This window comes from Hyperolius riggenbachi, chromosome 10, assembly GCF_040937935.1.
Source record: "Hyperolius riggenbachi isolate aHypRig1 chromosome 10, aHypRig1.pri, whole genome shotgun sequence".
NCBI classification, from domain to species: Eukaryota; Metazoa; Chordata; class Amphibia; order Anura; family Hyperoliidae; genus Hyperolius; species Hyperolius riggenbachi.
The window spans coordinates 269090327-269103844 of NC_090655.1; the positions used below are offsets into that span (position 1 = coordinate 269090327).

The following is a 13518-nucleotide window of genomic DNA, read 5'->3' on the forward strand; positions in this document are numbered from 1 at the left end:
AATCCATCCGGCGGGGTATCGGACAGGTCGAATAATATCAATTGAGCCATCAGCGGCTCAATTGATAATATAAAACGAGCCGTGTATGCCCAGCATTACATGTACCCACAGTTACATTGCCTAGGACCTGATAGATGTTCTTTGTTCCGGTCTGTACCTTTTACAAGTAATCTTACCAAGGACTAGTTTTAGTCTATGACTAAAGGGAATAAATATGGCAGTCTCCATATCCTTCTCACTTCAGTTGTCTTTTAAAATTCCTAAGCGTTGGCAGTTAAGAGACGAATTTCATGTTACATACTTTCAATCAACAAGATTGTGATATGCAAATTAGAGGAGTCGGTGGAATCCTAAACTGAGGAGTCGGAGTCGGTGGATTTTTGTACCGACTCCACAGCCCTGTATATAATATACAAATAAGTTTGCTGGGTGCATAACCAGTAGTAACAGTAGTAAGCCACACTACCACATCAGACATGTCCAGAGCAGGCTAGCACACCAAGTAGCGTAATGCAGCTTTTATTCCATCAGTAAGGCTGACAATTGTTTCAAAGCCAAAGCACAGTAAAAGACAATAACAGTGATGCAAGTGCAATATGAATACTTAGTCATTGGGAACCGCTGTAAAAAAACAAGTCAGATACTTACCTAAGGAGAGGGAAGGCTCTGAGTCCTAATCAGCCTTCCCTCTCCTCTGCCGGTGCCCGTTCCAGCTCAGGATCCCCCGTAGCAGCATTCGACCAGTTCGGTGAAATGCTGCTATATCCGCTGCCGAAGGAAGGCTTCAGAAGTCTTCTGGAGACCGAGTGCTCCCGAAGACAGGCGGCTCCATACTGCGCATGGGCCCGTTATCATTTAATCACGCATGCGCAGTATGGAGTCGCCTGTCTTTGGGAGGACTCGGCTCCCAATGACTTCTGAAGTCCCCCGCGGTGGGGGATTTGAACGGAGGATCCTGAGCTGCACTGAGGGCACCAGGAGAGGAGGGGGAAGGCTCATTCGGACTCAGAGCCTTTCCTCTCCTTAGGTAAGTATCAGACTTTTTTTTACAGCGGGTCCCAATGACTTTAAACACTCAATGTACAAATATGGAAACACCCCGAGGCATCATGGGTAACACCCCCTTCATCACATATGCATGAATCAATGACTACATTTATAGTCCAATAAGTCCAATAAGTCTTTAGCAAAGTGCCACGCCTACTTACATGCAGTACTAAATGTCACCGATGTTTAATGTCACTATCTGTATGTTTACATTTTACCGCCAACCCGCTCTGACGGTGGAAGCAACAGTCAGTCACTCCACTGTATGAAAGATTAAAGGTTGTTATGCTGTTGCTTGTCCTTTAGAGCAGAGAAAAAGTTCAGGTCTGCTTTAAGTTAAATAAAGACTAGAAACCAAACGTCATTGTCCTGTGTTTACACATTAAAAAAGCTTCTGTGTAAAATAGGTATTTTTTAATGAACATTTTGCCATTGATTCCCTCCATGCCACGGTCTGGGTTTTTGGAAACTTGTACACCTTTTTAACCACTTAAGTACCAGCGGTCTCTGCCCCCTTAATAAGACTCTGTAACAACATTTTCAGCCTTGTTTCTTCTATCCTATAAGTTCCTATACCTGTTCTAATGTGCTCTGGATTACTGCAGCCTTTCCTAGTTGCACAGTGGCTGTGTTATCTCTGTTATATACCGGTAACCTAATCTTCTTTCCTCTGACGGCTTTATCGGGCTCAGGCAGGAATGTGCTGTCTGCTGTTATAGGCAGAAGCTATACACACCCTCTCCACGCCCCCTCCACGCTCTGTGTGAGTCACAGACTGAGCTCTGAGCCTATTACAAGCTGGTTAGTTTGTTTGTAAACACTGCCTAAAACTGGCAATTACAAGCCCGGATTGCAGCAGGGAGTGGCAGAAACAGCACAGAAGGGCCCAGGAGAACATAATGAATAGAATGGTATGCTTTTTATTGTAAGAATTTTAGAGTACAGATTGTCTTGAAGGACCAGAGACCGCTGGTACAGGAACGCGGAATCCCGATGAATCGCCGCACATACCCGTCGCAACCGCCATCATCACCGCTCGCCAGGACCCCCAGGACATAGACTGTGTCGTCTCTATAACGGCAGAGCCATGTGATCCGGTCAGGAGCCGCTTCCATTGGCTCCTGACCGTGTCTATCAATGTAAGCCAATGGGAGTGGCTTACATTGATAGACATGGCCAGGAGCCAATGAAACGGCTCCTGACCGGCTTACATGGCTCTGCCGTCATAGAGACAGGCAGAGCCTGTGAGATGTGGCGAGACTTGTCGGGTTTGAGCGGCGGCGGCTAATAGCGTGGTCCTTAAATAGTTAAAATAAATGATAACTGTAAATATGCCCTGAAGGCTTCTGACGTTCGACTGCCATTAAAACCATTGGGCTCCTCTGCAGACTTTTGCAGAGATAATTGTGAACAGTCTGTGAATGTTCATTGGCGATGTTCATCCATCACTGTTCATCAAGTATGGGTTGTGCAGAAGTCTGGCACCAGCCGGCTGGTTGTGCGACTATATGTGTGTGTAGATAGAGAGACAGTGTCTTAGCTGTCGTCTGTTTCCTGAGGTTTAGTTGAATCTTCTGCCTGAATCTCTAATTCCTGGGGGGGGAGGGAGGGGGGTTACAGTTCAGCCGTACTTGCATTTCCTGGCATCTCCCAGCATGCATTGCGGTGCATTCACCTGTGACCCCTGCTGGGAAACTGAAGTAAGAGGATATGAAGGGTGACACTTTTCTTTTGAACAATGCAGATTTCCTGGCTTTCTTGCTGATCCTCTGCCTGTAATACTTTTAGCCATAGCCCCTGAACAAGCATGCAGATTAGACGTGTTTGACTTTGATCTGCTGCGTCTGGCTGAGGAGTGCGGGGGAGGGATGATCAGTGAGAGGCAAACCGTTCATACAGGATTATGTAACTTCCAAATGCAAATATATGCGGCTTGAAAGTGGACCAAGCAATTTACACCTTGGTAGGACTTCATTGGTCCATTTTCCAGCTGCATAAATTTGCATAATCCTGCATGAAGTCAGAAATATTTGCATCTCATTAATCATCCCTAATATGGGCCTTGTTATGTGTACATATGTTACTAAGATGTTGTTTTATTGTGTTTTGTTTGTTACAAATATTTTTGGAGAAAAAAAATTATGGAAATTTTTTTTTAGGTTTTCTAATAAAACACTTAAACTTGACCTTTGTATGTGCTGATTCTAACTTCCCTTTCACCCCTCCCTTGTCCTGTGGGCTGCACTCCATAACCAACCTGGCACTCTATTGAAACATCATAGTGTGTGTGTGTGTGTGTGTGTACAGTGTGTGTGTGTACAGTGTGTGTACAGTGTGTGTGTACAGTGTGTGTGTACAGTGTGTGTGTGTGTGTACAGTGTGTGTGTGTACAGTGTGTGTGTGTACATTGTGTGTGTACAGTGTGTGTGTGTGTGTGTGTGTGTACACAGTGTGTGTACAGTGTGTGTGTGTGTGTGTACAGTGTGTGTGTGTGTGTGTGTGTGTGTGTGTGTGTGTGTGTGTGTGTGTGTGTGTGTGTGTGTGTGTGTGTGTGTGTACAGTATACGATAGATAGATTGTAGTTTTCAGAACAGGATTTCATGAACAATAATCTGCTGAAAGATGTAGAGTGTGTCTCCAATCTAAAGGCGGCCATAGTGGATTTCACCCGGAGTCACGAAACGGATGAAACCATAAATGGGTGGGCTTGAAATGTGTCCGTTAAAGTTAACGGTATCCTGTCAGAAGCCTTCACCATCCGGAATGGCACCAGGCAGAGGTGTCCCCTTTCACCCCTACTGTTTGCGTTATGCATGGAACATTTTGCCAATGCCCTCAGAGCAAACACCAACATTTCAGGGATAAAAATTCACAACCTCGATTTTTAAGTTAGCACGTTATGCAAATGATCTGCTTCTTTACTTCACTAAACTATTGATTTTGATACCAAACTTCCTCATGGAGGCAGAGGCATTCTCTGCAGATAGCAACTTTAAAATGAGTCTCTCCAAAATGGAGGTCCTGAACGTGTTGTTGGCTGAAGGGATAGTGCAGTCTCTGCCAAACTTGTTTTCCTTCAAATGGAGATTTGAGAATATTAAATACCTGGAGATATTGATCTTTTCAGAACTCACTATCCACTACAGCCTAAACTGTCCCCCTCTGGTCCAGCTCCATAGAGGGTATGACAGAGAATGACTGGGCTGACTTTCTTGATACCTATTATAAAACGTCAATTGCAGCATATGATAAATGAATAGGACTGAAGTGGTTTCACCAAGTCTATTTATCACCCGCCCGTTTACATAAGATGGGCCCACCGCACGATGACTGATGTTTTAAATGCGGTCAAGTTCACGCTGACTTTTTACATTGTGTGTGGACATGCCCGCAAGTCAAGAAATATTGGAAATCGGTAACTCACTTCCTAAGGGACTCCCTGGGCCTCCCAGATGTTTACTCAAGCAAGGCCTGTCTCCTTGGTATACTACACGACATTTCATGTAACAGTGGGAAAAGAACACTTATTAGAATTTTCTTTTTTATGTTAGGAAAAGTATTGTTCTTAAAGAGTAACTGTCAGGCTGCAGAAGCTAATTTAAACCTCTATTCTCCTGTGTTAAACAGTTTAGAAGGAAGCTCAAAAGCCATTAGTGAAGATAAACATTTCAGTTACCTTTGATGTGTGCTTATCAGCAAGTCTGTTATAGACCCATAAAGACGCAAGCCGCAGCTAAACTGCAAAGCATTCTGGGGCCCTCCCCTCGGCTGCTAATGAGACGTTACAGAAGCTTGTAATCCGTCTAGCTGTGTAGCACTGATAAATCTCGGGGCAGAGTACTCTGCAGGAGTCAGCTATTGTTCCTAGCCACATGGCTCATTAATATTCACTGTACACCGTGTTGTTCAAGAACGAGCTTATCTGTGATCAGGAATCAGGCAGGACATGACGACACATTTGACAGAAAAACATGGAGCCTGCCATGAGCTGTCAGGAGCATCTATCTCTGCATATACTATATACAAATTCTGTGAAGTACAAACGTGGACAGTGAAATGCATATGTAATGTAAGTACAGCCAATCTTTAGCTACTGATATATGTGTTTATTTTCTCTGAGACCTTATACCTAACAGCTCCTCTTTAAGTGGAAATCTGATACCCCCCCCCCCCCCAATCTTACCGACTGGAAAAGACTAGTTAACTCAACACTCCGTCTCTACAAGCTGACATATCAGTCCAGAAATTAACCTAATAAGTTCTCCAAGGTCTGGTCGTTGTGGGTGGACTCTATAAACACTGTGATCCCAAACCTAGACATCAACATCTCTGTTCAAGATTTGGTGGTCTGAATTACCTAGCTAGGCAAGACCGCTTATCCTCCACTTCTCATGGTATTCTCATTTTACTCGCTTTGAACCAGTTTTAGCTGCTCTTGATATTACTTGATGTCATTGTATATACTTACCTGCTGTAAAGATGACTCTTCATTATATGCATATTCGCTGCTGATACCTTATTTACCCTAGACTGCACTGTGATGGAATAATTTTCTGTTCTGGTTTTTTTTTTTTTTTTTTTTTTTTGGTGTTCTATTTTTTTCAGCTCTTTTTCAGAGCTTGTTGTTAAAACTCAATAAAAATTCTCTTTAAAAAAAAAAAAAAGTCCCCCTCTACTTCATAAAATATCTAGAGATCTCTCCTATTGGAGCGCACTTAAACTCTCCTGGCTGAGCACAATGAATGTCCTCAAGATCAATGTCCTACTGATGGCACATCGACCAGTGTATGGCTGCCTTTAGTCTACTTTATGTTTTCCAGGCTCTTCCATTAGACATTCCAGGTTCATCCTTGAGGACACAGCATTCTACCCTGCTTAGTTTCATATGGCTGGCCAGGAAATGGAGAATAAGCTATGATCTGCTTACTAGGTGGTTTGGGCTTCCCTAAAAAGCTACGGTATCACCAAGCTGCAGGACTCCTACTTATAATAGATTGGTTTCATAACAGAGACCAAAAACAATGGGTCCAGGCTGCGAGGGAGTGTGTGGGATTAGACCCCAGAGATGACAAAACATAAAAGGCCCGACCCAGACAAGCTTCCCTTCTGGACCTCCAGAACGCTCCTTCTGTGGGATAATCCTCTATTCCCAGCCCATTAACCCCTATGCTACAGTGATTTCCAAACAGGGATGGGCACATTCTCAGTACTAGAGCAAAATGGGGATGATTGGCCTCTTTTGTGGCAACTTCTGACAAATTCTAGACTAAAAAGATTAGCCAAAACAAAACTCTAACTATAAACTCAACTGGTTGGCTAAACAAACTCAGTGAATTCTGTAGCCATACCCATCCCAAGACATGGCTTCATAGGTCCGTGCTCAGTGTCCCGGGTCTGTTGCTGCAGATGCTGGTCAGTCGCTCTCAAATTTATGCAGCTTGAAAATGAACCCATCGAATTTTAGCTCAGCAGGATTTAATTTGTTCATTTTCAAGCTACATAAAATTAGCATAAATTTGCATCAACTCAAAATGATTAGCGTCTCCTTCACCATCCCTAGTCCTATCTATACCGCCCTGCAACCTGCTGAGCTCTGTATGAGCTGAAATACATCTGTAGTCCATAAATATGGGCAATCTGCCAGTACATAAGATGGCACCTGACAGAAATATCCAGTGACCATGGTGGTGATTACCCCGGGATTTCTGGTCAGCCACATCCTAATGAAGCCCTCTCTGATAGGACAATATGTGTGTATGGGGGGGGGGGGCTGTGTGTGAGCGGGGCAGAAGTGTCACATTCCACACTGATGGCTGGCAGGTAGATTGTGTCACATACAGCAGCAACACTAGCATACATGTAAGAGGCGGAGACCTAACCTAGGGGAGGGGACATATGGGCAGTATGTGAGGACAAATGCTGGGACACTCTGACGCTTGAAGTATATCTTGATGGTGAACCACAAGCTTATAGGAGACTTTCTCCTTAGCCTCTAATATGTATTTATAGCAGAGAGAGTCGCCACCACTCAAGTAATGTATTGCTCTATAATGTATTATAGCATTACATACAAGCAAGCGCAGCAACAGGCTGCTGTTTCCAGATGCTATCCCTTTTGTTATGCTGAGTACAAAGTGTAATGAAAACACACACATGTCTATATATGACAAACAGCTGAGGAGTAGACCAATCACACACCTTCAAACCTTACTAGGGGCGGGGCCATCTGTGGACCTGATGGAGAACTGAACTCTTGCACAGGATAGAAGGAAAACATAGAGAAATGCACCCTGTATGTATTTAGAGAGTTTAGATGGTCTAATTCCCCCTCATCTGTGACTAATCACAACTGTAATTTGATCTCTCAGCTATGTCAGCTGGCTTCCTTGGCTGAGCAGCTAATTTATAAACACAGGATGTTAACCCTATGTCTGCTTCCATGCAAGCAGGAAATAGACACACTAGATTTAGTGCTGGATTTTTATCAGCTGTAACAAATCTTTTAGAGCAGAGAGGAAGTTCTGAGTTCAGGTCCGCTTTAACCAATGAATAAGCAGAGCTCACAGCCACGGCTCATAAATCTGGAAGTGCCGCGTACGCCAGGACACACCCCTTTCATTTGCTGATAGGCTGCTCACACACCATAGCATAGTGACGTGGAGTGACTAATTAGTGGGGGCAAAACAATCCCGGAAGAGCGGAATGCCGCCCACACACTGCCCAGTATCACCATAGCAACCAGCAACACCAAGAACGTACCCGGAAGCTCGCCATCGCTGTCCTTCCGCAACCCCGCACCTGGAATAAAGAGGTCCAACGTGACTTCAATACTGAATACAGCAGCTAATCAAATATTATTATTATTTAGTACTTCCATAGTGCCGACATATTCCGCAGTGCTGTACAGAGTATATATTGGCCTCAATTCACTAAAATTATCTCCTGTCTTTAATAACGTTTCTAGAGTGATCACCATGGTGATGAGGCATGTCATATTCAGGAAATAGATTACCTCAGACAAACCTAAAGTTAACTCTTCTGTCTTTAAGTTAACTCTTCAATCCTTAAAATAACTCCAGAGTTTAAGAGACTCTGTAACAAATTTTTCAGCCTTAGTTCTTCTATCCTATTAGTTCCTATGCCTGTTCTAATGTGCTCTGGCTTACTGCAGCCTTTCCTAATTGCACTGTCTCTGTAATAAATCTTATCTCCTTTCCTCTGTCGTGTCTGTCGGGCTAATGCTTGAATGTGTGGAATGTGCAGGGCTACTTGTGATTGGTTAGAAGGGATACACACCCTCTGCAGGCCCCCTGCACACTCTGTATGACTCACACACTCTGCTTATATGAGCCTATTACAAGCTGGTTAGTTTGTTTGTAAACACTGCCTAAAACTGTTAATTACAAGCCAGGATTGCAGCAGGAAGTGGCAGAAACAGCACAGAGGAGCACAGAAGAAAATAAGGAATAGAATGGTATGCTTTTTAGTGTAAGAATATTAGAGTACAGATTCTCTTTAAAGACAGGCTGTTTAACCTCCCTGGCGGTAAGCCCGAGCTGAGCTCGGGCTATGCTGCCAGAGGGCACCGCTCAGGCCCTGCTGGGCCGATTTGCAAAATATTTTTTTTGGAACACGCAGCTAGCACTTTGCTAGCTGCGTATACTGCCCGATCGCCGCCGTTCCGCGCCGATTCGCCATTATCCGCCGTGCGGCCCCCTCCTCCGCCCCCCCCAGACCCCTTGCACAGCCCTTACCTATCAGCGCTAGGCAGCGCTGAGGGGTGGATCGGGACTCCCCATGACGTCATCACGATCGTCGCCATGACGATGGGGAAAGCCCTCCAGGAAATCCCGTTCTGAACGGGATTTCCTAGTAGCGCAGATCGCCGGAGGCAATCTGAAGGGGTGGGGGGATGCCGCTGCACAGCGGCTATCATGTAGCTAGCGCAAGGCTAGCTACATGTTTTTAAAAAAAATAAATTTAAGGTGCTGCGCTGCCCCCTGGCGGTTTTTAATAGACCATCAGGGAGGTTATTAACTGCGAGTGAAAATAACTACAGAGGAGGTAAGATAACTCTCTCACAGTGTGGTGGTACGTTTTCTCTTGCCTTATCTCCAGCATGATCTTAGTGAATTGAGGCCAATGTCTTGTCATTCAACTGTCCCTCAGAGGGGCTCACAATCTAATCTAAATATACACAGACGAGCGACAGTTCTCTGAACCAATATGAGACTCGCTAACAGAACATCAGGTAGAGAAACCAACTATCTCTATTCAACCCTCCACCCCGCCGTACTACCGACCAACCAATCCACCAGGCTTCATGTTTTCCCTGCAATACAGTCAGGAGCTGGTACATTAAATAATACTTCATTGGTTCCATAAACAAGCAAATGGCCAGTGTTTTGGAGCCATGCAGGGCCCCTTTATCAAGGCAATATTTGTTTACAGGCAGCAATCTGTCAGCAGCTTTTGCAGAGTCTCCTGTGTGAGAAGTACGAGTAAATATATATATATATACATTCGCACTGGGCGATGTGTGTTCAGCAATGTGGCCGCTCATAGAACACACATCGCCTAGTGCGAGTGTATAGAGGAGTCAGAGAATCACTGCAATGTCTATAATGATGGGTGGAGACAAAAGGGAAACTGTAACGGTTACTGTTCTTCAGTTTCCCATTAATAAGGTCAAACACAATACAGTGATAATAACAGAGGCCCTGGAGCAGTAGTGATACAACTCTGCTTGTGTGCTGTTATGTGGCACACAATTATATATATCACTAGAAGTGGACACAGGTGTGGCTCAGTGCCAGTGGGCTCTGTCTGTGGACTATCAGACAGACACTAAGATATGCAACAGTTCAAACACAATACAGTGACAATAACAGAGGCCCTGGAGTACTATTGTTAGTGTCTAATGTCACAGACAATTATGGTAGTGGGCACTGGGCACAGCTCTTGGTGGGTGCCTGTGGGCTGTGGAGTGTGTCGCACACACACAAAACAGCAGAAGGATAAAGTAGCCCTCAGAAGGACTGTTTGGCGTGCTTTAACAGCAAGTCAGTCAGCGAGGATTAAAATAAACAGGCCTAGCTAACGCTTTCTCTATCTCCAGCAAGCTCTGTCCCCTCCTCTCACTATTCCAGCCGAAGACAGACTGGAACATCGCAGGCGCTGCAGTGTTTTTATAGGGGGCGGCAGTCCGTGGGGTATTGCAGGCTGATTGGCTGTCATGTGCCTGCTGACTGTGATGTAAGGGGTCAAAGTTCAGCCCAATGATGATGTATGAGGGTGGGTCAAATATCACCATGTGCTCACCAATCGGGTATTTGTGCTCATGGTGAGCACAAATACCTGATCTTTGCCGAATAGTGTTTACCGGCGAAGCATTTGGGCCATCTCTACTGCTCACCCACATCCATGTCTGTACTAATCCCCCCACTGCTCCCCCATACCCATGTCTGTACAAATCTCCCCACTGCTCCCCCATACCCATGTCTGTACTAATCCCCCCCCACTGCTCCCCCATACCCATATCTGTACTAATCTCCCCACTGCTTCCCCATACCCATGTCTGTACTAATCCCCCCCCCACTGCTCCCCCATACCCATGTCTGTACTAATCTCCCCACTGCTCCCCCATACCCATGTCTGTACTAATCCCCCACTGCTCCCCCATACCCATGTCTGTACTAATCTCCCCACTGCTCCCCCCATACCTATGTCTGTACTAACCCCCCCCCCACTGCTCCCCTATACCCATGTCTGTACTAATCCTCCCCCACTGCTCCCCTATACCAATGTCTGTACTAATCCCCCCATTGCACCCCCATACCCATGTCTGTACTAATCCTCCCACTGCTCCCCCATACCCATGTCTGTACTAATCCTCCCCACTGCACCCCCATACCCATGTCTGTACTAATCCTCCCCACTGCACCCCCATACCCATGTCTGTCCTAATCCCCCCACCACTCCCCCATACCCATGTCTGTACTAATCCCCCACTGCTCCCCCATACCCATGTCTGTACTAATCTCCCCACTGCTCCCCCATACCCATGTCTGTACTAATCTCCCCACTGCTCCCCCATTACCCATATCTGTACTAATCCCCTCCACTGCTCCCCCATACCCATGTCTGTACTAATATCCCCACTTCTCCCCCATACCCATGTCTGTACTAATCTCCACACTGCTCCCCTATACCCATATCTGTGCTAATCCCCCCACTGCTCCCCCATACCCATGTCTGTACTAATCTACTCCACTGCTCCCCAATACCCATGTCTGTACTAACCCCTTCCCTGCTCCCCACACCCGTGTCTATACTAATCTTACCCCTGCTCCCCCATAGCCATGTTTGTACTAATTCCTCCACTGCTTCCCCTTACCCATGTCTGTACTAATCTACTCCACTGTAACCAACATCCTGGCAATGCCCAACAGGCATACATATGCTAGAAAAAAATAATAAGAGGTTGTTTGAATGTAGATGAGGGAGTTGTATTATAATAATAATAATACAATAGCTAGATGGCTGAGTGCAGGTGATTCCACATTTAGACGCTGCAGTTAGCGTATTTACCGCAAGATGGCAACATAACTGCTCCCAGGTTAAACACAGACAGGAAGCAATGATGAAGCCAAAGGCAGGAAATTATGTAAAACTAGCAGATATTTATGCGACACCGACGTTACAAAGGTTGCAAGAGGTGGAGGGAGCACACGGCTGGAAGAGGTAATTGTTGTTATATATTGGGCAGAGCAGAGGTCGGGGTGGACATACTTGTTATATATTGGGCAGAGTAGAGGTTGGGGTGGACATACTTGTTATATATTGGGCAGAGCAGAGGTCGGGGTGGTCATACTTGTTATATATTGGGCAGTGCAGAGGTCGGGGTGGACATACTTGTTATATATTGGGCAGAGCAGAAGTCGGGGTGGACATACTTGTTATATATTGGGCAGAGCAGAGGTCGGGGTGGACATACTTGTTATATATTGGGCAGAGCAGGGGTCGGGGTGGGCATACTTGTTATATATCGGGCAGTGCAGAGGTCGGGGTGGACATACTTGTTATATATTGGGCAGAGTAGAGGTCGGGGTGGTCATACTTGTTATATATTGGGCAGGGCAGAGGTCGGGGTGGACATACTTGTTTATATTGGGCAGAGCAGAGGTTGGGGTGGACATACTTGTTATATATTGGGAAGAGCAGAGGTCGGGCTGCACATACTTGTTACATACTGGGTAGAGAGCAGAGGTCGGGATGGACATACTTGTTATATATTGGGCAGAGCAGAGGTCGGGTGGACATACTTGTTATATTTTGGGCAGAGGTCGAGGTGGGCATACTTGTTATATATTGGGCAGAGCAGAGGTCGGGGTGGACATACTTGGTATATATTGGGCAGAGCAGAGGTCGGGGTGGGCATACTTGTTATATATTGGGCAGGGCAGAAGTCGGGGTGGACATACTTGTTTATATTGGGCAGAGCAGAGGTCGAGGTGGGCATACTTGTTATATATTGGGCAGAGCAGAGGTCGGGGTGGACATACTTGGTATATATTGGGCAGAGCAGAGGTCGGGGTGAACATACTTTGTCACAGAGGAGGTTATAGTACACCTGTCACTATCCTGATCATCCCCCTTGAAGTAATTGCCATACAAGAGACTTTTATATTACTGCTGCGACAGCTTTCTAGTATGTGTCCCCCCCCCCCCCCCCCACATGTACCATAGATTATGGCTGGCCTCTCACCTTCCTAGTAATAATTCACATCACAGAGACAAGAGAAGATGTATATGGAATATAGCCATGTCCCTCCAGTGCCGGCATCTCACCTTCCTAGTAATAATTCACATCACAGAGACAAGAGAAGATGTATATGGAATATAGCCATGTCCCTCCAGTGCCAGCATCTCACCTTCCTAGTAATAACTCATATCACAGAGACAAGAGAAGATGTATATTGAATATAGCCATATCCCTCCAGTGCTGGCATCTCACCTTCCTAGTAATAATTCAGTCACATCACAGAGACAAGAGAAGATGTATATGGAATATAGCCATGTCCCTCCAGTGCCAGCATCTCACCTTGCTAGTAATAACTCACATCACAGAGACAGGAGATGATGTATATAGAATATAGCCATGTCCCTCCAGTGCTGGCATCTCACCTTCCTAGTAATAATTCAGTCACATCACAGAGACAAGAGAAGATGTATATGGAATATAGCCATGTCCCTCCAGTGCCGGCATCTCACCTTCCTAGTAATAACTCACATCACAGAGACAAGAGAAGATGTATATGGAATATAGCCATGTCCCTCCAGTGCTGGCATCTCACATTCCTAGTAATAATTCAGTCACATCACAGAGACAAGAGAAGATGTATATGGAATATAGCCATGTCCCTCCAGTGCTGGCATCTCACCTTCCTAGTAATAATTCAGTCACATCAC

The 13518-nt window shown here is 45.5% G+C and overlaps 1 protein-coding gene across 1 annotated transcript in view; it reads left to right on the forward strand.

The window, feature by feature from the left end:
• The window catches only part of LOC137537191 (uncharacterized), a 140362-nt gene that overhangs the window by 65876 nt on the left and 60968 nt on the right, over positions 1–13518 (forward strand). Inside the window, exons 8-9 of the mRNA XM_068259302.1 lie at positions 2005–2144; positions 11727–11790. Of these exons, the coding sequence (XP_068115403.1) occupies positions 2005–2144; positions 11727–11790 (204 nt within the window). The remainder of the gene's footprint in view (positions 1–2004; positions 2145–11726; positions 11791–13518) is intronic.